At 34.4% G+C, this 25548-nt stretch overlaps 2 protein-coding genes and 1 pseudogene across 3 annotated transcripts; 2 read left to right on the forward strand and 1 right to left on the reverse strand.

Annotated features, from left to right (window-relative positions):
* Positions 1 to 4764: 4764 nt before the first annotated feature.
* LOC111370810 lies at positions 4765 to 14126 on the reverse strand (annotated as a pseudogene).
* A 1710-nt stretch (positions 14127 to 15836) lies between these two features.
* Positions 15837 to 16724, forward strand: LOC111370811 (homogentisate 1,2-dioxygenase-like). The gene is made up of 2 exons (XM_022992686.1): positions 15837 to 16203; positions 16286 to 16724. Exons 1-2 carry the CDS (start codon positions 15998 to 16000, stop codon positions 16518 to 16520), a joined length of 441 nt encoding a protein of 146 aa, XP_022848454.1. The 5' UTR covers positions 15837 to 15997; the 3' UTR covers positions 16521 to 16724.
* A 4092-nt stretch (positions 16725 to 20816) lies between these two features.
* On the forward strand, positions 20817 to 24843 carry LOC111370812 (homogentisate 1,2-dioxygenase-like). 2 transcript variants are annotated; one of them, XM_022992688.1, is made up of 9 exons: positions 20817 to 21199; positions 21282 to 21512; positions 22500 to 22579; positions 22965 to 23132; positions 23241 to 23416; positions 23561 to 23630; positions 23768 to 23922; positions 24040 to 24123; positions 24331 to 24843. In XM_022992688.1, exons 1-9 carry the CDS (start codon positions 20994 to 20996, stop codon positions 24454 to 24456), a joined length of 1296 nt encoding a protein of 431 aa, XP_022848456.1. In that variant the 5' UTR covers positions 20817 to 20993; the 3' UTR covers positions 24457 to 24843. The 2 variants fall into 2 exon arrangements, with proteins under 2 accessions (XP_022848456.1, XP_022848455.1); XM_022992687.1 differs by having other exon boundaries at positions 20818 to 21199; positions 24303 to 24843.
* Positions 24844 to 25548: the final 705 nt, after the last annotated feature.

Raw genomic sequence — 25548 nt, forward strand, 5'->3', positions numbered from 1 at the left:
AGGACTACGGCAACTAATCTATATTTTATACTCCTAACCTGATATCCATTTAACAAATGACACACAATCATAAGCCATTTTCGCATGATTCAAATCGATAATCCTAAAAGTTAGCCAATAAGCTAACTAGGCCAAACACAATAAAAGGTACACACCTGTCACAGTGGTGCTAAAGCTCTCTTGGCAGATCCTGCATGAAGCCTCGCCAATCAAGTTCTTCATATCACTGAAACAGAAGAAAGTAGTGTTTCACAACAACAAAACTTGCAAGAGAGAAGCAAGATAAAGGACTGAAAACAAATGCTGATAAATGTAGAGCATCACTTCCTGCCATTTGTTGCATTCATTGACTCATAAACAAGCAAAAAGACCAATATATTACATCCTCTTCTTAAAATAAAACTTATTCCATCCTTCCAAATCTTCTTTTGTCCCATTTTTTCATCCCTTACTCACCAAAATACTAGAGATTGGCAAGCTAAACAAAATGGACATCTCCTTGACTTTATTTAACACGTGACATCCATATAGACTTGAGAGGACTTTATTTCATAATCTCAAATGATTTGGGGTCCAGAAGTAATGGTGCTTATGTTCAGATATGATTTTTGAAAAAACATATATTATCTGCACATTCTCCCACATTGTCATACAGGTCAGAGGGAAAAGGAAAATAGCTTTGTGGAACACTTACATGCGGCATTCTACACTGGTACCATGATTGCAGAAGGGACAGCTGAAAACAGTATCAAGTTTGTCCATTCTCTTCTTGGGTGGTGGCTTTGACTTGGCCTTCCTCTTACCCATCTCTCAGTTGAAATATTCTCCTTTAGTACTGTTGATAAACCAGATTTTAACTCATGTCTAATATAAATCATTTGGAAGATTAACAATCCCTAGACATACAGCTGTAATGAAACACGTAAAAACATATTCAAGAGACAGCAGTAGATAGTACTACACAAGGATTTAAATTCTTTTTCTTCCTTAATGTTCTCAAGTGTCTACTCCAGCATACCAAACAGGAAAAAGTGGAACAAATTATCTCTCAATTTGAAAGTAAAATTCAAACCCAAATTGAAGGCCTATTCACCTAGATGGTAATGTAATAAACTAAACAGCAATTAATGTTTATGGAATCGACAGAAGTAAGCTGGTGCCTTTTAAGTTCAACACACAACATTCAACTCAAAACCAATGGGCAAGACTTGACTACTATAAACAAAACCCCGGAACAAACAAATTCTAGTAAAATAAATTAAGAGAAAAGAAATGAAAAAAAAAAGTGAAAACACCTTCAATTTCTTTGAAACAAACACCAAATAGTCTAGTTCCAACAAAATTAAAAGCATCCTGACTTGGATTAAAATGTTCGAAGAAATATGAATTCTTTGTCAAAATCAGTATGTTTTTAGATAGAATCAACATAGATTGCATATTATTATCCAAGATTAGCGTAGAAAAATTATATAGCCACAAGAATTGGAATTACACGCATCGATTAATCGATAACAGAAATCTTCAAAACTAGGAAACTCTAGAAAGCAAATTGGAACGATATCAATATGATCAATGCATACGTATTCATAGAAATACAGGAAAAAGTGAAGTTTATACCGAAAACCCTATAAAATATTGTGCAAAAAAGGGAAAAAAAATAAGGGTAAGAAAATGGGAGGATAAGCTTTAACTTACAATTCCTGTAGCTGTTCCACAAGATTTCGACCAAATATCGTTTGCGCGTGGGATTTGGGATGAAGCGGGGATGAACTTATTTATAGAGGGGATTCGTTCTATTGTAGAGCAAATTTTTCTATTGCCAGATTGTTGTACAAGTTCTGCTCCACGATGTATAATTCAAGGATGCATTCCTTCTAGTGGCGGTCATTATCTGAAAATTGAATTGTGTTACGACGTCGTTTCCTTTGTCAGTCAAATCCGAGTGCCTCTGTTACTCCGTCGTTTCATTGTCGTTGCCTCAATAGGATAATTGCAATGAACGTCATCAACTTTTGTTCATTTTCACAATTATGTTAAAATTATTTAATCATATTATTATTCCCAAACTTTCATTAGTTAACATATTATTCTCCTGATGACGTCTTCGTTAAAAGAAATCCATTAAGAGGATGTAAAAAAATTTGTTTGTCCTCATATTTTTAAAAGAGTAAAATTAATAGGTTTGAAAAAATGTATGTCCTTTTATTTTAAAATTAATATAATACAAAAATTGTTATCGGAGAAAAATATATTAACTAATTGAAGATTAATGATAAAAATGAGATTGATAAAAGTTAAATACGTAAATTCAAATATAATTATTATTTAGAATTTAATTTATTTCAAAATAAACGTCCAAATAAACATTAAAAGGTCACGCACTTTGCAAGTGATGAGTGAACGGTGGTATAATCATCCAAAAATAATCTCTCTCCAGTTTCAATACTTGTTATTTCAAAGTGAATAAGCTCCACGGGGCATAACTCAGTGGTGTAAAAGACAAGAGTTAGATAGTCTCAAACTTACTAGCAGTCGCAGTGTGAGGGTTCGATTCCTGAAATATGAAATTGGACTCTTTGTGGGTACCAGTGTACGGGCAAGCTCTTGTTTCCTGACCTGTTGGGGCACATCCCGCAATTTACCTCCCCCACGATGTTTCAGGAACGAGGTGGTGGAAATCCTCAAGATTGGGGTTCAACCTTTTTATTTCAAAGTGAATAACAAATTGTGAGAAAGTAACATTCATCAAAGTGGATGAAAATTACTTTATACTATTATTCCGCCAATAAATTATCAGATGTCTATAGTGTGAATACCTTTTACTATCTATTTAGACATTCTCTGTCGAGCATTTCGTGAGATCCACATGCATTACTCACTTATATATCATTCATTTTTATCTATTTATAATTTAAGCAGTTTATACACTTTGTAAATATGTTCTTATAGTGTGGGTTGGTTTCTTTTCTAGTTGTGTACATGGATTTTAACATAAAAACAGTTTGTTATTTACTCGGTAGTATATACAATGTTATATTTGAGGGTGAACCATTCGATTTGGATGATTTTTTTTGACGTACTTTTTTATACCAATATGTTTAAAAATGGTTTGTAATATTTTTCTAAAACCAAAAGATATATACTGCAAGTAATGCCAGCATGGGTTGGCAATTTCCTATGGAGTCGTCACGTGAAATGAGAGACATGTTTGGCTAAGCATTAACAAATTATGTATTTTAATGATAACTTGAAAATTCATAACTTATTTTCAACTTTACTTATAAATAGTTATTTATTTTGAAATTGTACTAATAAGAATCTTATTTGCTTTATCATCATACATTTCAAAATCTTGTCGTGATAATGGACATGCAATTATTTTCTAATAACTCATTATAATTATTTGATTAAAAAACGTTTACTTCAAAAAAAAAAATTAAAATTAAAAAATATAGCCCTTATTAGATGGAGATTAAAATATGTAAATAAAATTAATTTTTAACTTTGATTTAGATTAAAATCTAAATTTTAAATATTACACACTATTTCCAAAAAGTAGTTTTAAAAGTAAAAGTATCTTCAAGTGACTTTTTAAATATGGGATGGTCTTTATTTTAAAGAATCAACCCTTAAAATCAAAATTCAAAAAACTCTTTAGATTAACATTTTAATTTAGGGAGCTCACTTTATATATTTAACCTCTGAACTTAAAGTCACTACTTATATACCCGGTATTAACTATAATTCACTGATTAAAGAAGAATAGGCTCACAATTGATACAAACACTTATTCACTCACCAACAAGAGTATATTCAATAGCCACTATCTTGCCCCCCAGGACACATCCAAATTGGCGGAACAATCACATTGGGGGGCTATGGAACTAAGCGTGGGGAGTTCGATTCCTGGTTGGAGCAGCCAAGTGATGTAATAACCAGAGGAAGGGTTGGAGTAGTTTGGTGATGTAATAACCATGGAGGAAGTTCCATTTGGGGAAGGAGTAAAAGTCATGTGGGAACCTGGGAACCAATAAGGGCACATCCTGCGATTTACCTCCCTGAGCAGCTAAGGGGTCGAAGGTTCAGGGACGAGGATATAGTCTAGCGCAAGTTGGAACACCTCGTTAAAAAAATAAAATAAAATAAAATAAAAATAACCACTGTCTTCAATTGTCCATTTTCCTAACTCGCTAGCTTGCTTGCTTGATGAAATCCACAAAATGAACTCACTTCCCAACAAAGAAAAGGAGAAAGAGTGATTATTTACGTTGCAAGCAAACAGGCAACTACTTTCGCGCTAATTAAATGCATTCGAAGTGTTTCAATTTTTTATGTAGAAAAATAATAAAGCAATCTAAAAAAAAAGGCTAGTTAAAATAAAAAATAGAAAAAATTAATAAATATTTAATAGTACTAAATTAAGTTTTAAATATAAAGAGCTTGTTATAATACTTCAAATTTTTTAACTCTCTAAATTTATATATACTCTCCAAATAATAGAATATACCCCTTAAAAATAGAAAATTTTGAAAATGCACTAAATAGTAGACATAAATAGCATTATTCAACAAAATTTAGTTGAGCTCCTAAATTGTTAATTCAACAAACGGAAAGTAACGGTTCGATTTTACAATCCATCCAATTGAAGTATTACACGTCACCATGAATTTACAAATAGAATATTTAATTAGTTTTATATTAACAAACCAAGAATGATGACTTAAAGACCCATTTGAAAAAACTTAAAGACATTGCTTCTAAACAAAAAAGTAACTTCTGAACATATTTGAATAAATCTCTAAAAGAAATCTTGCTAATTGCTACATGTACATCAAGATTGACATATAGATACGCATAATATCACATTGCACTCTATCAAGCCAGTCAATTTTTTCATACAATCATTTCCATCCAAATCGGCTTCTAGACACTGCCTTCTGTACAACCAACATAATTCTTTCTAAAAGTTCTTTATATGAAGAGCTTGTAGAGAAAACTTTAAAAAACTCTTCTATAAGAAGCAAAATAAAAACTTGCCAAACGGCACGTGCCTTAAGTGCTCTTAACCAAAGGAAATTAGAGAGCAAACTTTGTTATATTCATTAACTGCAAAAAAGAGAATTAATTATTTATTTCCGCATTATAATAAAAACCAACAGAATTCAGTATATGCCTCTGTAAGAAAGACGAAAGTTCCACATTATTTTCCTTCTCCGAACACTCGATAGCCTTTACAACAAACTTAAATTCCAGTCCGTAAAGATGGGAAGCTGCTGCTGCTTTGTAAGTTAAAAGCTCCAAATCACCTGCTCATCATCACCATAACAATCCATAAAAAGTCGAGCATTGAGCTATAGAATAGAAACTAACAGTAAGAAAACTTGATTACCAGAAGCAATATCAGAGACAAGGATGCTATGACTGAAATGGCGATTAAGCCACCATCTGCAATGGAGCCTCCAAGTTTTCCTGGATTCACGGTTGGTAAAAATTTCTGGAATCTGGTTAGTGTGATCCAGGTGAATTTGATTTCGCCCATCCTTGCCATTATAACATGCAGACATTCTATCTTCTGCACACTGACAAAGGTTCAAGAAGCAAGATGCTAACTCCTTCCACACATCNTTGCCATTATAACATGCAGACATTCTATCTTCTGCACACTGACAAAGGTTCAAGAAGCAAGATGCTAACTCCTTCCACACATCACATTTTGCATATATAGCATCCAAGTGTAATGCTATCATTTCCGTCAGTTTTTCAGTGTCATAATACCCTGCCATTAAGTATACAAACAACATGGTTTTACCTAAAGGTTAGTTTCAGAAACGTGGGTCACCAGTTTTCTCATTCCAATAACAAATATAGTAATATAAAGCAGAAGACAACTAAATCGAAATACAGATTCCTCAAAAATTCTTTAGCAATGAACAAGTAACAGAATTTCATGGTAAATAACATGACATAACGTAGAATACCTAAACTATTCAACACTAATCTTATTAAAAAGTTGTCTGGATAACGACACAATCTCCATAAGGCCTTAAGAAAAATACAAGTAGAAATTAATATCATACCATGTTGCTGCATGACAACAAGTCTAACCAATGAGTCGTTGCATGTTGGATCCTTCCTCATGATGTCCTCAAAGCATGTAGAGAGTTTCACATAGTCGACACCATCAAAATGCTCCACGAGAGCAGCTTTCAATCTGCAACAAATGAAATCGATATGTTATAATTACACTTAAGTACATGCACATATACATAGCCCACGTTTGGCCCCCATTGTTTGAAATTTTAATAGTTGGAACAGTAATGAAGAAAAAGTATTGACATTACGTGTAATATTATTTTATTGGAAAATGTGTGATTGACAAGAAGAGAGAGAAAAATGAATTATAATTTTAATGGGAGACCAATCACGAGCTTAATTTTTTTATAGAGAAACGAATTTATTAATTACAGCCACCGAGAGGATAAGAAATCTGCTAGCATAAAGACGATCAAGAACAAAATGCATCATTCCAACTAAAAATAATTAGAGAAAAGGAAATACTCCATAACTCTGAATCTCTTTGCTCTCTTTCTTCAACAATCAAAATACCACTCTCTGTCCAAATCAGCTAAACTGGGAAAACCAAGATAGACAACCATTTTTGACAATTCAAAAAGGTTTCGAGAAATATTCCAAAGGATAGCCAACAAAGAGGACGAATCTAAAAATCACAACCATCGATTTGTGCTGGAACTGAAATTTCCAATTCGATGTCTTGTTTAAGAGATGATCCAACAGATATAATGAGAACATTTTAAGCAAAAAAATATTGCATGCATAGTTGATAACTTCTATTTATCGACGAGTTTGAAGAGAACTTCATGGAAATTGTCATTTAATCCACTCCCTCAAAAAGATCCTCACAACAAGTGATATTCACATGGATTTCTGATGAATAATTAGTTGTACTTGATGATTCCCACACCTGGAATTTAAGGAACTGTTACTACCATAACATCCCTTCTTACAGATATCCTGGTTATGTTAGCACCAGTACTACAATCTTACTAAATAATTGCTTAGCTTTAACTGTAGCATCTGTTTGACTACCTTATTCATATCTCAAACTGTGTCAAATTATTATTTGAATGCCCACTGTTGAATAGTTCAGTCACTGCAGTTAGTTTAGCATCCTCAGTAGCCACAATTGATATTTTGAAAAAGAAGCTATTACCTTAACTGGAGAGCTGTATCTGAAATTTGAAATAATTTTTCAAGTTCATCAAAGGCTTCGTTGACCAGATCTCCAAGAAGCAGCATCTGCCAACAAAACAAATAATGGAAACTCAGAGGTTTAATTTTAAACAAATGAAAATCCTGCTCTATTTACAAAGAAGAAAATTGTGCTTGAATTGGGAAACTAGTACGTAACCAATACATGTAAGCGCTATGCAGCTATTTATTATGACTAATACAACTGATCAACTGCAACTGTCACCACTTCCTTTGTTTTCTATATTTTCTCATTAAAATCTATCCATATTTCTACTTATGTAGCCCCATAACTTTTTATATGAACAGAAAACTCTGTTGCTTTAAAAAACATTATGTAAAAGTCCAATAGCTTCAGAAATGGTATAACCTTGTACATGCACAAATAATCTCAAATTTATATCAGGAAAAAGGCTTTGTTTATAACTATTATTGTTAATCATTTAATCTAAAAGCTTAAGACGTTAAAAAGGGATGCATGTAAAGTTAAATCTTCTCTTCAACACGCCACTTCATGTATATGCTAGGTTCATTTTTTCCATATCAAACGCCTGTCATGAGCACAATTTTTAATAAACGGGTGCGGAGAAATTTGAACTAGATTTTTGACTAATCAAGATATCATGTTAACCATCTCATCTAAAACTTAAATTGTTATATAGTGACCACATGTATTTATTTAAATATTCTTCAAAAGTTGATGTACAAGGATATTAGCTGTGTAAGGACTGGTGGGTGACTTTTAAATTCTTAGATAGTTTTTCAGAAAGCAAATCAGAATTCTACTCATTTTCAAGAAATAAATAAATCATTTGACAAGTATGATAGACAATAACACACCACACATTAAAACTGCCGTACCAGGATTAAAGGATGAAAGGCCTCCATTATGGGCGGTGTCGAGTAAAGAGCAATGCGTAAATGCTTCAATGCATTCTTATAGTGAACACTGTGCAATTGCCTGTGCTTGTACAAGGTCTCCTCCAAATTTTCATGAGAGTCGGGCAAATGCAAAGGCAGTAACCATGGAGGTAGACCTGCATTTTCAATGAAATTAACAAATATTTGCTTATCAATATCTTCATGAACCTAATTTGAATAAGGATAACAAAAAGATACACCTTAATAATGAAGTATATAAAAAATATACACATCGCAGATAACAGCTAGCAGAATAAATGATGGTATGATCATAACCTGTAGCATGAATTGGAAACATGAAGTCTGAAATATTGGGTGTTATCACTTAAGCCAGATGCTGCTCTTGATGAAGAGATTGATATAGTACGGATTAAATTAAAAACAAACTGATACTGTTTAGTTTGCCGACCTGACAAGACAGACAAATTCAAGATGCATGAATGAACAATTTATTTTGCTAACAAGACAAACAAATTCAAGATGTGGTTGACTAAAAAGCTTGTATAATAACTTCTAGATTGAACAGGAAATAGAAATGAGACAACGATGTAAACTAGAGCCCAAACTTTTCGGGTATAATTACATAGTACACATTTTTTGAGGTCCTTATCCAATGTAAACTCCCACCAATTACCTTAAAATAACATTATAGACAGGAATATATTAGTAAAGCACTGAATTTATGGACCTTCATACAAAACTAAAAATAAATCTTTGTACCAACAGGTTTACAACTACGAGGAATTCAAGAGCAAGACAGGAAAGGCATAGATTATGAAACTGACCACATGTGTAGAAAATAGATGCATGAGGCATATTGGCACTATGATTAGAGAAGGAATATTCTTCATCTCCACTTTTCTCGGCAGAATTCATGTAGAGATCTTGTGGCTGGAAACTGCAGTGAGGAGAGTCTTTCACTTCATTATCATCAATGTCCATGGATTCTTCAGGGCAGATAACATCATCTTCCAACAATTTTTTTTCATTGGTGATAGAGGTGTTTGAATCACACTGTAAAGAGAATTTGGCTCCCCCAGCTTCAAGAGCATCATGCCCCTCGAAATTATCAATGGACATGCAATTTCCGTTTGGCACTTTTGATTGCTTGGAGTTACTAGATGAGTCCAACTCTGTCAACTGTAACTCTTTTGGGAGACCAGAATACCAGAGCTGGAAAAATGCCAAGCCAACAACCAAATTTGAGATTGGGTCACTATCAAAACCACGCTCCTGCATAAGACTGATAAATAGTTCATTAATGGTACTCTAAACCGACATCAAATCCTAGAATAGATTAGAGCTATCTTGAATTCATCTCAGTGGTTATTAGAGTCATAAGTGCACTATCCAACACTTCTAAATGGATACTAATTAATGAATAATGCATTAAATTACTTCTTATCAAGGATGGCGTTGAATAAAACTAGTAAAACTAAAATCAAATGTATAAGAAATTAAGTACGTACCATAGAGAAGCCTGATGTGCATCTTCAGTCCTTCCATGCAAGAGACAGAAAATAATAAATTCCAATTGGACAGCAAACCTATCCTGCTCAACACCCACAATTTCAGTATTACATTGAGCTGAGTATGAAAATTAGAATTCACAAAAATGAAATAAGAATCCTTCCGTAATTGACTTGTTCTAGACTCAAACACAACTTAGGATTGCATCACCTTATCTACAAAGGTAGAAAAAATTCTACAGTATTGCATTAAACTGAGTAAATTGCAAATTACAATTCACATAAATGAAGACTCAAACATAACTAGTGATTGCATCAACTTATATACCAAGGTAGAAATATCTCTTCCTCCTTTCGTAAAAATCATTTTGTTATATTGAAAATATACATAGAAGAGAGCAACAGAAGACACTATGTTTAAAAAATCTAAATCTCAGTATTTCACGAGTAGACGAGGATATCTATTATCAAATATTCCGTGGAAGAATACACTTTTGTAATTGTTCAAGAAACAATTCTTCCATAGTGTACCTTTGTTGGCCAATTTTTCAGATGGCCAGTCTTTTTCATCCACAGTTCATAGAGATTTTGGATTCTTCTTGGGTTGATAGTTTCACCTTTTATAAAGTTGAGAAGCTCCAGTGCAGCCTGCAAATATGTGTATTCAATCAAAAAACACATACTATTGGTACCCAGAAAGAGTTCATTCATATCTGACTCGGATCTTTGACTGAGGCTCTCTTCCTATGTAAAGTGCACTTCTTCAACTATTGTCCATCCTTGAATTCTCTTTTACACTAAAAGGAGCACGTAATATCCATGGAGGTTTCTTGTGAAGTTTTTGCTAGAATGCATTTTAGAAGCCCCTTTAATAGTGTTCTGATAGATTTTCAGCACTTTTTTAAGTGAAATCGTGTAAAATGTAGTTTCTCAAATTATGGTTTGTTAAAGTTTTACCACCTTATATGCAAGACTGGAATTTTAAACTTACTAGAGGCCATCGTTATCTCTGTGGAAACTTTGCAATGACATGTTTATAATTTTTTCAACTTTCTTGACTAAAACTAAAGGGCCATGACAGTTGTTATAATTGATTAAACAAAGGTATTTAGCATATTAATCTCCGTGATTAAGATATGTAAAGGTTATCTGTTCGGTTACTATGTCTTTGTAAATTTGCTCAATAGTAGTTACATACTTACATCAAACTTAACTTACAAAAGCCCATATTACAGATTACGATGAAAAAAGGAAGCTAAACATGATAACAAAATTAATATTGGAAGACAATGAGGAGCTAAATTTAATACCAAATACTTGGTGCGATTTCGTGATAGAGACTGGTCACGACCAGTTCCTTTGAGCAGCACACTAAGCACGCCGTTCTCCTCCACCCAACTGTGTCACTGGAGGAGCTTTTTCAACACCCGCCACAGCTTTTTCCTATGGATGGAGCGCAAGCTTTTACCCCTGTGTTGCAAGCTTCCAATCCCTCGCTTCAGGCAATAGCTAGGTTTATTGTTAGCCAATATGATTCCCTTTGTTTCCCTCACCTTCGTGGAGTATTTCACCACGTCCTCATTGTTTCCATGGGGATTTCTTGGAGCTTTTCGTTTGGATTTCTTTGGTAACTTGACTTCTTCAACTTGACTTTCAGGTTCAATTACCGATTCTTCTACCATATTCAGACAAGCAAGGTGAAGCTACCCATTAACTGAACAATTCCTTTGCAGCTGCCAGATAGAATACATAAAAACCCTAGGAGTGCGTTTGATTGCAATCATGGAACTTGCATGGAAAGAAAATATTTTCTAGGTAATTCAATTGCTTATAAATTATTTCTGAGGAACTTATTAATTATGTGTTTGATTGACTTCATTTTCCACTTGGAAAATGTTGCAATTTTCATCTTTTGGTGTTTGATATCCATTATTTTCCATGGAAATGATCATTTTTTCCAACTTTAGTTGTTTGACAACCACTTTTTCCATGGAAATTGGCAATCAATTCATAGAAACACTAAACAATGGAATCTTCATAATTTAGTTGATATTGCATGCACACCATGATTATGATCTTTAAAGAAGTCATATTTCGACGATAAGGTGACAGAAAATAATAAAATTTATAACAAATAAGGAAAAAGGTCTCACCAATTCAGATTTCTACTCATATACATGAATTAATTATTCTTAATTCCAATCAAAAGTAATTATAAGATAATCAAATAATCAATTCAATAAATAATGATCAGATTTTGTCCAATGTATAACATGAATAAAAAATAACCAAAAAAAATCTCTATTGTAAGAACAATTGAAATCGACATAGATATCATACTTCTACATATGTTTGTCAAATTATCCAAGCAAATCATCTTAAAGTAGTGGAGGCGGATCACGACCAATATTCTCAAATACTAAATCACGTATGAATTGTTAATCAATCAAGCCCATAAATACTCTAGCTAAAACTCTCATCCGATCAAAATACTTTCATGAGTTGCATTATGTCATGCTTGTCTATGTTAATGCATTGTAATTTTTCAAGAACCAATTGCCAATTGATATGGTTTAGCATATCCAATGTCACTTCAATCTCCATAGCATTAGCAATTTTTTTAGACGATTCGGCAATACTCGATAGGGCAACGAGCCTAGCTTGATCCTCCAGGAGTATTTAAAAAATAGCCACTTGTTCCTCAATTTGGACATATTTACTATCATCCAATCCATAAGTTAACGAGCACATAATCTTTGAAACGAACCTATATTCATCCTAAGCAGATCATGACATGTCGTATCACTCGTACCAAACATTTGTGTAAGCGTCATTTCTCGTTTAGAATCCGAATTTATATGAAGAGCTCTAGGGAGATGTTGTTCACGACGCCTAATATCATTATGACCCTATTTGACCCACATTCTTTCCAAAAAAAAAAATAAATTCTTAAACAATGATTTGATATTATTTCAACCACACATTCTTCAATAAAATAATATTACACGCACATCCAAAACTTTTTTATTTTTTAACCACGCATTTTCGATCAATACATTATTATGGAAATAATGTGGCTCAAACAAGGGCTATTTATCACAATCGCTTGCATGACCATCGTCCAAAATAAACCTAATTATTGTCGTTGGCGTCGACGTTAATTCCTTGTTGTAGTCATGTTATGATACTGATCTTTGTTTCGGTTTAAGGCACCCTTGTATTAAGCTAAATCTAAGAAACACAAACATACAACCTGTTTGGGAGTGATTTTTTGGCCCAAAAAATTAATTTTTTTGACCGTTATTTCATTATTATAGCCATCATATTTGACTTCTTCTCCCATAGGTGGACCCCACTTTTTTCCTAACGATCAAAAAATCAATTATCAAAATCACTCCCAAACAGGCTCATAATGTTAGAAGTTTCGAATATAATTCTGCACTTAAGTTTTTAAGGTGTAAATATGAGGTATAATCTAAAAAGAAAAATAAGTTGAGATTTTGATCGGATGACTCTCCCATGTCATCTAATATTAGGTATCAAACATTTAGTAATAGAGTAGACAAATGCAGCAAAATTATAATCATGTAGAAAACAATGTTAAATGTTACCCCCATTGAGAGAAGTACCCTGCTAAAGTGGAAGGGCTTAAGAAATCCAATCTTGTATCTTCTTTGACAATGTACAATAAGGGCTAAAATAACATAAATTTAGCTCAAATATCACAATTATAAACCCAGAAAGCTTCAAATTTTAAAAGCATTTCTCTCCAAAATCAAGTCTTGAGCATATTCCTCAACAGAATATACAAGGAAAAGTAGATTAAACTGCAGAAGGGTAAAAATGAAGAAAAAGCAGACCCCGAGAACTAAAAAAAAAAAAAAAAAACTGAAATCCCCAAGAATTCGAACTATGTTGGAAAAATAGTAAACGAAAAACCCAATGTGAATGAAGGTTTGACCTACTAAACAAACATCTGAATCATGAACAATTAGAAGGTGAACGAAATGAGATCAGAGATCTATATCTCGGAAAAACAAATTCTAGAAAAAGCCCAAGTCTACAGTATGTAGATACAAATATGTGTATTCAATATCAGACCCAAGAATTAAGAGAATTTTACAAACTGAATATAAGCAAATCAAGATGAAAAAACATAGACATCGCCTATTCTAGCACACAATAACAATCACAGAGGATACGGCGGTAAAATGAACCTGAATGAATGCGATCAAAGCCTCGTTGTCGAACTTTTGCAGTGAATACGGCGGATTTGGAAGCGGTGATTCGTTTAGGTCTTCGGTTTCCTCTTCCTTCTTCCTGGTTTAGCTGTGTGAGTAATTGGTTTCTTCTCCGTTCTTTCTGGTTTGTTGTTGGAGTAGATGAAAGAGGACAAGGATTTTGTACGTGGGTTAGAGAGAGAGGGTACGCGAGTGCTTAGTAGAGACTTTTAGAAAACTTTGAATTCGGAAGATAAAATCCTACTTATCCATAGAAACTATTTTCTAACTGTTAAGGAAAATATAATCACATCATAAAAATAAAAGATAGAGAAAATTATCAATCAAACAAAGTAAAAGTTTGACCTTTAGTTGATCCAATTAATTGACTTTGACATTTAGTTGATCCAATTAATTGACTTTAGTTGAAGGTTAAGGTAAGGTATGTGAAAAGGTAAAAGGTGAGGACCGATATTGCAATTATCCATAATTTTAAATAAAAATAGGAGAAATAATTATTTTAAATCAAATTGCCTTTTTAAGAAGTATAGTATGCTTTCGTTGAGAGTCGAACTGAAGACCTCTTGCTTACTAAACAAGTGCTCTAAGCGAGCTAAGAAAGTTATCGATACATTAAAAATAAGGGTGCATTTTATTGCAAATATAGAAAGAAAATAAATTCTAGATAATTTGGTTGTCTATAATTAATTTGCATGAAAATTATCAATTAAATGTGTTTGATTATTTTAATTTTCACCATAAAAAAATTATACTTTTTACCTCTCGTTACACGTGGCTCTACATGGTGATCCATTGTAGCCCTTAGCCTACTCAACTCGAAGTACATTGCATAGTGGTCGAGGTCTCGAAGCCAATGAGAAATGCAATGAAGTCAACACTTCAACTGAGACTCAACATCATGAAGTTCGAAAACCATTGACCAGGTGGGCAAGTCTGAGGCCCCTATGTCGAAGCGCAGATGAAGAATGCAATGCAGTCAACGCTTCAACCGAGACTTAGCATCATGAAGTCCGAAGACCATAGACCAGATGGGCAAGTCCGAGGCCCTATGCTGAAGCTTAAGCCTTCGAAGCACCTTATTATATCATATTCTTCCAAGAGATCTGTTTTTCACGAGTATTTTTTTCGAATGACTGATGAGACGTTTATCATAGAGTTTAAGTGTCAAATCTTATCAAATGAAGTGTGCGGCTCTGTACAGTTAATAAATGCATAGTAGGCTAGCAAATTAAAAGTGATGCCTATGATTAGATATGTGAATTAAAGAGATGAGATCGCGTGTACTCCTATCCAAGGATCGCTATTCAATTTGTACCACTATAAATACTTTTCCATATAACTCCTGTAGGACTAATGCAACTTTAAATACAAAAACACTACATATCATTTTACTCTCTTGCAAATGCAACCGAGTTTACATAACATTCATTTGCTTCAATTGGTAATTATGGTATGATCATCCTAAAAACGTTTTACTGGATTTCGAACTTTATCCTCTCATGTTGAAGAGCTACTCCCACACCTTGTCCTTTAAAGGGTTCGTGACCGTCGGTTTGTTGTAGAGTGTTGGAATTAGCTCACGTGTACGCGAGTGAAATTGACATCTGTTGTCTGCGTGACTCTAACTTAAAACGAGGTCAATAGGACTTATCCAATTTTTATTGGTGAATAAATGAAAAAGAGTGGATAAATAAGAGAAAGAGAATTCCCTAGAAAATAAAATGCCACTCTCCCTAAATAAATAATGTCGCGTGATCAAAAGTAGAAAAATGTTTTATATGGAAAAAAGTTAGTCAAACAGCACAAAAGTAGACAATTTAGTGAAAAAAACACATTTTTCATGAAAAATATTGACAATCAAATGCACCTAAGTTAATTTTTAAAATCAATTAATTAGTCAACATTATCTATAGCTTAGCAAACACGGTCTTCTTAGAGAGTGCCGGTCCAACAAGCCACGATTCCACATGATCCACCGAACTCACTTTCCGTTACTAGAGTCTCTTTCTGGGTTCCAATCCACTGAATTTGATTCTGTTCATATTAATCACTCGAATCACTAGCTTCTCAAATTTTGAAGTTAAATACTAATCGATTATGGATAGTGAAAACGCATCTCGGAGCCCCGAGTTTCCGGCGGACTTGAAGTATCAATCGGGCTTCGGGAACCATTTCTCGTCGGAGGCTATCGCCGGAGCTCTCCCTCTCAATCAGAACAGTCCTCTCGTCTGTCCTTACGGCCTCTACGCGGAGCAGATCTCCGGCACCTCCTTCACTTCCCCTCGCAAACTCAACCAGCGCAGGTTAATGCTTTGAAGAATCTATCTGTTTAAATTTTTGATGATTTTGAATGTGATCTATTCTGAGAAATTTTTGTTTTGGCAGTTGGTTATATCGGGTTAAGCCATCAGTTACTCATGAGCCATTTAAGCCTAGGGTCCCCAGTCACGGGAAGCTTGTGAGTGAATTTAATGAATCAAATAGTTCTGCAACTCCAACTCAGCTACGGTGGAAACCGGTGGAAGTTCCTAAAGCGCCGATTGATTTCATTGACGGATTATACACTCTTTGTGGCGCTGGCAGCTCGTATCTTCGGCATGGTTTTGCAATTCACATGTAATTGGTATTCCTGGTTTTACTTTACTGTTTTGCGATTTCGTGCAATCGTATTAAAACAAATTTGAGGTTATTAGGTGTATAGAGGTCAACTTTTATTTTAAATTTATCAACTTTATGTTCCATTAATCAACTATTCCATAGACTAAGATTTTTTTCCCTATTGCATCACATAGTTGTTGTGTATTTCCATTATTTTGTTATGGGCACAGATGATAGTCTTCAATCAAGTTCTGTTATGGCCTTGTGGCCAAAGGAAGTCCTATAAGCATGGGACTGGTTTATGTCTTAGCAGCCAACCTTGCGTAGAAAGCTATTAGCTCAAACCATTGTGCCGTATGTCCATCCATATCCATCTAATGTTATCAGTTAATGATTTTTTGATTTTAGACTTCATTTATTCTATTCTGGTCACCCTGGTTACGAGTCAACTAGACTTGCTCCAACTTCACAAAGATCTACCCCTTGGGGATTTTGTGCTTTAATATTCCATAGCAGGTTATTTCCACAGTTTGTTTGTTCTACAATTATTTATAATGTGCTGATTAAGTTCTATGGTTGCGCACGTTCCAAGTGCCTACATAGTTCTGCTATTCCTGAGAGCCACTAGGGGCAAAACACTGTATTGTAATACTTTCATGAGTTGCATTATGTCATGCTTGTCTATGTTAATGCATTGTAATTTTTCAAGAACCAATTGCCAATTGATATGGTTTAGCATATCCAATGTCACTTCAATCTCCATAGCATTAGCAATTTTTTTAGACGATTCGGCAATACTCGATAGGGCAACGAGCCTAGCTTGATCCTCCAGGAGTATTTAAAAAATAGCCACTTGTTCCTCAATTTGGACATATTTACTATCATCCAATCCATAAGTTAACGAGCACGTAATCTTTGAAACGAACCTATATTCATCCTAAGCAGATCATGACATGTCGTATCACTCGTACCAAACATTTGTGTAAGCGTCATTTCTCGTTTAGAATCCGAATTTATATGAAGAGCTCTAGGGAGATGTTGTTCACGACGCCTAATATCATTATGACCCTATTTGACCCACATTCTTTCCAAAAAAAAAATAAATTCTTAAACAATGATTTGATATTATTTCAACCACACATTCTTCAATAAAATAATATTACACGCACATCCAAAACTTTTTTATTTTTTAACCACGCATTTTCGATCAATACATTATTATGGAAATAATGTGGCTCAAACAAGGGCTATTTATCACAATCGCTTGCATGACCATCGTCCAAAATAAACCTAATTATTGTCGTTGGCGTCGACGTTGATTCCTTGTTGTAGTCATGTTATGATACTGATCTTTGTTTCGGTGTAAGGCACCCTTGTATTAAGCTAAATCTAAGAAACACAAACATACAGCCTGTTTGGGAGTGATTTTTTGGCCCAAAAAATTAATTTTTTGACCGTTATTTCATTATTATAGCCATCATATATGACTTCTTCTCCCATAGGTGGACCCCACTTTTTTCCTAACGATCAAAAAATCAATTATCAAAATCACTCCCAAACAGGCTCATAATGTTAGAAGTTTCGAATATAATTCTGCACTTAAGTTTTTAAGGTGTAAATATGAGGTATAATCTAAAAAGAAAAATAAGTTGAGATTTTGATCAGATGACTCTCCCATGTCATCTAATATTAGGTATCAAACATTTAGTAATAGAGTAGACAAATGCAGCAAAATTATAATCATGTAGAAAACAATGTTAAATGTTACCCCCATTGAGAGAAGTACCCTGCTAAAGTGGAAGGGCTTAAGAAATCCAATCTTGTATCTTCTTTGACAATGTACAATAAGGGCTAAAATAACATAAATTTAGCTCAAATATCACAATTATAAACCCAGAAAGCTTCAAATTTTAAAAGCATTTCTCTCCAAAATCAAGTCTTGAGCATATTCCTCAACAGAATATACAAGGAAAAGTAGATTAAACTGCAGAAGGGTAAAAATGAAGAAAAAGCAGACCCCGAGAACTAAAAAAAAAAAAAAAAACTGAAATCCCCAAGAATTCGAACTATGTTGGAAAAATAGTAAACGAAAAACCCAATGTGAATGAAGGTTTGACCTACTAAACAAACATCTGAATCATGAACAATTAGAAGGTGAACGAAATGAGATCAGAGATCTATATCTCGGAAAAACAAATTCTAGAAAAAGCCCAAGTCTACAGTATGTAGATACAAATATGTGTATTCAATATCAGACCCAAGAATTAAGAGAATTTTACAAACTGAATATAAGCAAATCAAGATGAAAAAACATAGACATCGCCTATTCTAGCACACAATAACAATCTCAGAGGATACGGCGGTAAAATGAACCTGAATGAATGCGATCAAAGCCTCGTTGTCGAACTTTTGCAGTGAATACGGCGGATTTGGAAGCGGTGATTCGTTTAGGTCTTCGGTTTCCTCTTCCTTCTTCCTGGTTTAGCTGTGTGAGTAATTGGTTTCTTCTCCCTTCTTTCTGGTTTGTTGTTGGAGTAGATGAAACAGGACAAGGATTTTGTACGTGGGTTAGAGAGAGAGGGTACGCGAGTGCTTAGTAGAGACTGTTAGAAAACTTTGAATTCGGAAGATAAAATCCTACTTATCCATAGAAACTATTTTCTAACTGTTAAGGAAAATATAATCACATCATAAAAATAAAAGATAGAGAAAATTATCAATCAAACAAAGTAAAAGTTTGACCTTTAGTTGATCCAATTAATTGACTTTGACCTTTAGTTGATCCAATTAATTGATTTTAGTTGAAGGTTAAGGTCAGGTATGTGAAAAGGTAAAAGGTGAGGACCGATATTGCAATTATCCATAATTTTAAATAAAAATAGGAGAAATAATTATTTTAAATCAAATTGCCTTTTTAAGAAGTATAGTATGCTTTCGTTGAGAGTCGAACTGAAGACCTCTTGCTTACTAAACAAGTGCTCTAAGCGAGCTAAGAAAGTTATCGATACATTAAAAATAAGGGTGCATTTTATTGCAAGTATAGAAAGAAAATAAATTCTAGATAATTTGGTTGTCTATAATTAATTTGCATGAAAATTATCAATTAAATGTGTTTGATTATTTTAATTTTCACCATAAAAAAAATATACTTATTACCTCTCGTTACACGTGGCTCTACATTGTGATCCATTGTAGCCCTTAGCCTACTCAACTCGAAGTACATTGCATAGTGGTCGAGGTCTCGAAGCCAATGAGAAATGCAATGAAGTCAACGCTTCAACCGAGACTCAACATCATGAAGTTCGAAAACCATTGACCAGGTGGGCAAGTCTGAGGCCCCTATGTCGAAGCGCCGATGAAGAATGCAATGCAGTCAACGCTTCAACCGAGACTTAGCATCATGAAGTCCGAAGACCATAGACCAGATGGGCAAGTCCGAGGCCCTATGCTGAAGCTTAAGCCTTCGAAGCACCTTATTATATCATATTCTTCCAAGAGATCTGTTTTTCACGAGTATTTTTTTCGAATGACTGATGAGACGTTTATCATAGAGTTTTAAGTGTCAAATCTTATCAAATGAAGTGTGCGGCTCTGTACAGTTAATAAATGCATAGTAGGCTAGCAAATTAAAAGTGATGCCTATGATTAGATATGTGAATTAAAGAGATGAGATCGCATGTACTCCTATCCAAGGATCGCTATTCAATTTGTACCACTATAAATACTTTTCCATATAACTCCTGTAGGACTAATGCAACTTTAAATACAAAAACACTACATATCATTTTACTCTCTTGCAAATGCAACCGAGTTTACATAACATTCATTTGCTTCAATTGGTAATTATGGTATGATCATCCTAAAAACGTTTTACTGGATTTCGAACTTTATCCTCTCATGTTGAAGAGCTACTCCCACACCTTGTCCTTTAAAGGGTTCGTGACCGTCGGTTTGTTGTAGAGTGTTGGAATTAGCTCACGTGTACGCGAGTGAAATTGACATCTGTTGTCTGCGTGACTCTAACTTAAAACGAGGTCAATAGGACTTATCCAATTTTTATTGGTGAATAAATGAAAGAGAGTGAATAAATAAGAGAAAGAGAATTCCCTAGAAAATAAAATGCCACTCTCCCTAAATAAATATTGTCGCGTGATCAAAAATAGAAAAATGTTTTATATGGAAAAAAGTTAGTCAAACAGCACAAAAGTAGACAATTTAGTGAAAAAAACACATTTTTCATGAAAAATATTGACAATCAAATGCACCTAAGTTAATTTTTAAAATCAATTAATTAGTCAACATTATCTATAGCTTAGCAAACACGGTCTTCTTAGAGAGTGCCGGTCCAACAAGCCACGATTCCACCTGATCCACCGAACTCACTTTCCGTTACTAGAGTCTCTTTCTGGGTTCCAATCCACTGAATTTGATTCTGTTCATATTAATCACTCGAATCACTAGCTTCTCAAATTTTGAAGTTAAATACTAATCGATTATGGATAGTGAAAACGCATCTCGGAGCCCCGAGTTTCCGGCGGACTTGAAGTATCAATCGGGCTTCGGGAACCATTTCTCGTCGGAGGCTATCGCCGGAGCTCTCCCTCTCAATCAGAACAGTCCTCTCGTCTGTCCTTACGGCCTCTACGCGGAGCAGATCTCCGGCACCTCCTTCACTTCCCCTCGCAAACTCAACCAGCGCAGGTTAATGCTTTGAAGAATCTATCTGTTTAAATTTTTGATGATTTTGAATGTGATCTATTCTGAGAAATTTTTGTTTTGGCAGTTGGTTATATCGGGTTAAGCCATCAGTTACTCATGAGCCATTTAAGCCTAGGGTCCCCAGTCACGGGAAGCTTGTGAGTGAATTTAATGAATCAAATAGTTCTGCAACTCCAACTCAGCTACGGTGGAAACCGGTGGAAGTTCCTAAAGCGCCGATTGATTTCATTGACGGATTATACACTCTTTGTGGCGCTGGCAGCTCGTATCTTCGGCATGGTTTTGCAATTCACATGTAATTGGTATTCCTGGTTTTACTTTACTGTTTTGCGATTTCGTGCAATCGTATTAAAACAAATTTGAGGTTATTAGGTGTATAGAGGTCAACTTTTATTTTAAATTTATCAACTTTATGTTCCATTAATCAACTATTCCATAGACTAAGATTTTTTTCCCTATTGCATCACATAGTTGTTGTGTATTTCCATTATTTTGTTATGGGCACAGATGATAGTCTTCAATCAAGCTCTGTTATGGCCTTGTGGCCAAAGGAAGTCCTATAAGCATGGGACTGGTTTATGTCTTAGCAGCCAACCTTGCATAGAAAGCTATTAGCTCAAACCATTGTGCCGTATGTCCATCCATATCCATCTAATGTTATCAGTTAATGATTTTTTGATTTTAGACTTCATTTATTCTATTCTGGTCACCCTGGTTACGAGTCAACTAGACTTGCTCCAACTTCACAAAGATCTACCCCTTGGGGATTTTGTGCTTTAATATTCCATAGCAGGTTATTTCCACAGTTTGTTTGTTCTACAATTATTTATAATGTGCTGATTAAGTTCTATGGTTGCGCACGTTCCAAGTGCCTACATAGTTCTGCTATTCCTGAGAGCCACTAGGGGCAAAACACTGTATTGTAGCGTCCTGCTATGATGGGCTATGTTGCTGCTTGATAGGATTAAAGAAAGCAATAAAAAGAGATTTGATTTCTGGATTGAGATGAATTATAAATTATGATGTGCATGTTAATGCTAAGAACTTGTTCTTATTTTTAACAAGTGTCAAGCAAAAATATGTATCTCAGCATTATTACCAAAATACTAGAGCTTCAATACTTTCTTGGAACTGGAGTTATTTCTATCTTTTTTGGTTAATGGAGCTTCCTTGATTGACATGTCAAAATTCTTAATGCTATTGTTCTTGATGTTAGTATGAAAGTGAATGATATTGTGTATGTATGCAATCTTTAAGCTGACGATCGAACTTGTAAATGCAGGTATGCTGCTAACAAATCAATGGACAATTGTGCGTTCTGCAGTGCTGATGGTGACTTTTTGCTTGTTCCCCAAGAAGGAAGTAAGTGGTGCCAAATATATGCAACTTCACCTTTTTTGCACTAGTTGTGTTTGCCATTTTTATTGAGCTTGAAGATAGTTGTTTGATAAATAGAATCTGCTTAGCTTTGTTAGATGTTGCAATTTTTAGAAGGCAGCTAATGATTTCCTTCATAATTTTAGAATATCTCGTCTATTTCAAAAACCTGTTAACTCTGTTCATGCATTTGTCTACATTGCGTTTCTTACTCTCCTATTCCTACCAGTTTACCTCATGGCAAGTCCCTTTTTGCTTTACATCTGGGATTTAGCCAAATCATTAAATACACACCATTTTGTTTTTATGGTTGTCTTGTGCTTTATATTTACTGATTTGGAACCCCTATTTCTCTATTGCCCTTATTTAGGGCTGTGGATAACAACTGAATTCGGAAAATTGCAAGTATCTCCTGGTGAGGTAGTAGTTTTACCTCAAGGGGTGCGGTTTGTTGTTGAGCTACCAGATGGACCATCACGCGGCTATGTTGCTGAAATATTTGGAACTCATTTTCAACTCCCTGATCTTGGACCTATAGGTGAATCAAAAAGTTCAAGTTCTTTATTTTCCTCTAGCATATTTCATCAGGCCACCAAACCAAAAAATTAATTTTATTGTATCCATGGTGTGTATTTCATTTGTATAGGGGCTAATGGTCTTGCTTCTCCAAGGGACTTTCTCGTTCCTGTGGCCTGGTTCGACCAGAGCTCCCATCCCGGTTATGTGATTGTTCAGAAGTTTGGCGGTGAACTCTTTACTGCAAAACAAGATTTCTCCCCATTCAATGTAGTAGCGTGGCATGGAAATTATGTACCTTATAAGGTGAGCATTTTTACTTTTTAGATGCTAGTCCTTGTGGAAAAGAATGGGAACTGTTGAGCGAACTCTCTTTATCTAATTTATTTAGGTAACATGGCGAGTCAATATTTCGTATGTTATGAAACCTGATTTCATTTTTGTTTTCAGTATGAGCTAAGCAAATTCTGCCCATACAATACCGTCTTGATTGATCATAGTGATCCATCAATAAATACAGGTGGGTTTCTCATACATGGTTTATCTTCCCTATGTTCTTTTATCCGATAACTTGTTATGACCCTGTCCATGTTTACTACTATAAAAAATGCTTTGCATGGAAATTTTGTTTTGGTTCACTTTTCTGTTTTGGTGCAGTGCTGACGGCACCCACTGATAAGCCTGGAGTGGCTTTGCTTGATTTTGTCATTTTCCCTCCTCGGTGGTTGGTTGCTGAACATACATTTCGTCCTCCATATTATCATCGCAACTGTATGAGTGAATTCATGGGTCTAATTTATGGAGGATATGAGGTACAATTTATGTAATGAAAATTTCATATTCAGGCCTTGTGACATTAGAAATCAGATATATTTCACTGCCTTTTTGCCCTTTCATTATATTTTATAAACATGCAATCCTCTTTTCAGGCAAAAGCTGATGGGTTTGTTCCAGGAGGCGCAAGCCTTCATAGCTGCATGACTCCCCATGGTCCAGATACTAAAACATACGAGGTAATATACCTGCTTGCAGCTCAAAAAGAAATTCAATCACTTTTTGGTATGTTTGTGTCTTTTTACTTCCATAACTATGCCTTTTCCGAGTTGTTTTATGAACTCGAACTGTTTAAATTCTTTGATGATGTACTTCTGTTACTTCTATATATAGACCTTTTCTTAATTATTTTATACAGACGACAATTGCACTTGGAAATGAAGCAGGGCCTTGTAGAATTGCTAATACTCTTGCCTTCATGTTCGAGTCATGTCTGGTTCCTCGAGTCTGCCGATGGGCACTTGAATCTACCTACATGGATCATGATTATTACCAATGTTGGATTGGTCTGAAGTCCCATTTCACATGTGAACTTGGAAAGGAACAAAACCAAGACTTACAGAACGGGCTCGAAGAGAAGAAATGAAAGGCGTTTGTACCCGAGATGGTGTCAGAGTAAGAAGGTTGTATCAACATGTTCCTCAAGTTGAGAGTCTAGCTTGTACATAGTAAAAGATTGTATATAGATGTTGAGCAATATATGATTGGCATGCCTTTTTGTTCAAGGTGCAAATTGGATAAGATTGTATATAAGATTGTTGGATTCTAATAAACATAGGTACTTCCATATTGGACATTGAGATATTCTCTTTAGTCTTAAAATTGAAAATGCTGTTTGTACAAATTGGGGATCATTCGAAGTGATGTGGAGTGAAATGATAATGTTTAATTGGTTGGGTGAAATGATAAGGTCATTTAAATTTTTTATAAAATTGTGTTGTACCATGAGGATTATTATTGGATTGCACATAGAGCATTGCTTTCTAAAATTGTATATATTCTTTTATGGGTGTTAAACATTTTATTAGTGTGATTGTCATGTTCTCAATGTTTTATCATTATGTGTGGTATCCTCACTAAAGAAAAATGTCTATTTAGACGGTAAATATTATTTAATACTAGATGTTTGATTAAAAGAGTAAAAGAATCTAAAGAAAAGTAACGTTTATTCATTGATGTAATTAAAATTTCAATAAAAGTTGAATGATTGCAAATGAAATTTATACCTTTTAAAACATTGTACAAATTCGCATTTCGATCATGTGAGTTCTTAAAGTTTACAAAGACTCATTTTTGTTTTCTATAATATCAATTTTAAATTATTATTAGCTAGTATTTTCATTTTGTCACTTAAAGAAGAACTAACTTTCTTTGAAGTATAATGCCCGTAAAGAAAGAATCGTAATAAATACAAAGAAGTGGCTTTTTTATCCAATAGTAACGAGTTTGAACCAATATTTTCAGATAGATTGAGGTCATGTAAAATGACGCAACATAGAAAAATGGTGGTGGATTCTATTAATTGAGTTTTACCCATTGTATTTTGTTAATTTTTTGAGAAGCAAAATCGCGGAAGGTGAGTTTTAGAAATGCATAATTAAAAA

The sequence above is a fragment of the Olea europaea genome, chromosome 21 (assembly GCF_002742605.1).
Source record: "Olea europaea var. sylvestris chromosome 21, O_europaea_v1, whole genome shotgun sequence".
In the NCBI taxonomy this organism is placed as follows: domain Eukaryota; kingdom Viridiplantae; phylum Streptophyta; class Magnoliopsida; order Lamiales; family Oleaceae; genus Olea; species Olea europaea.

Excerpts from the sequence above, each read along its gene's own strand:
- LOC111370811 (XM_022992686.1), top strand. The coding sequence starts at position 15,998 with ATGGATAGTGAAAACGCATCTCGGAGCCCCGAGTTTCCGGCGGACTTG. Across the intron at positions 16,204-16,285 it reads CGCAAACTCAACCAGCGCAG|TTGGTTATATCGGGTTAAGC; the intron begins GTTAATGCTTTG and ends TTGTTTTGGCAG.
- LOC111370812 (XM_022992687.1), top strand. The coding sequence starts at position 20,994 with ATGGATAGTGAAAACGCATCTCGGAGCCCCGAGTTTCCGGCGGACTTG. Across the intron at positions 21,200-21,281 it reads CGCAAACTCAACCAGCGCAG|TTGGTTATATCGGGTTAAGC; the intron begins GTTAATGCTTTG and ends TTGTTTTGGCAG. Across the intron at positions 23,631-23,767 it reads TGATCCATCAATAAATACAG|TGCTGACGGCACCCACTGAT; the intron begins GTGGGTTTCTCA and ends GTTTTGGTGCAG.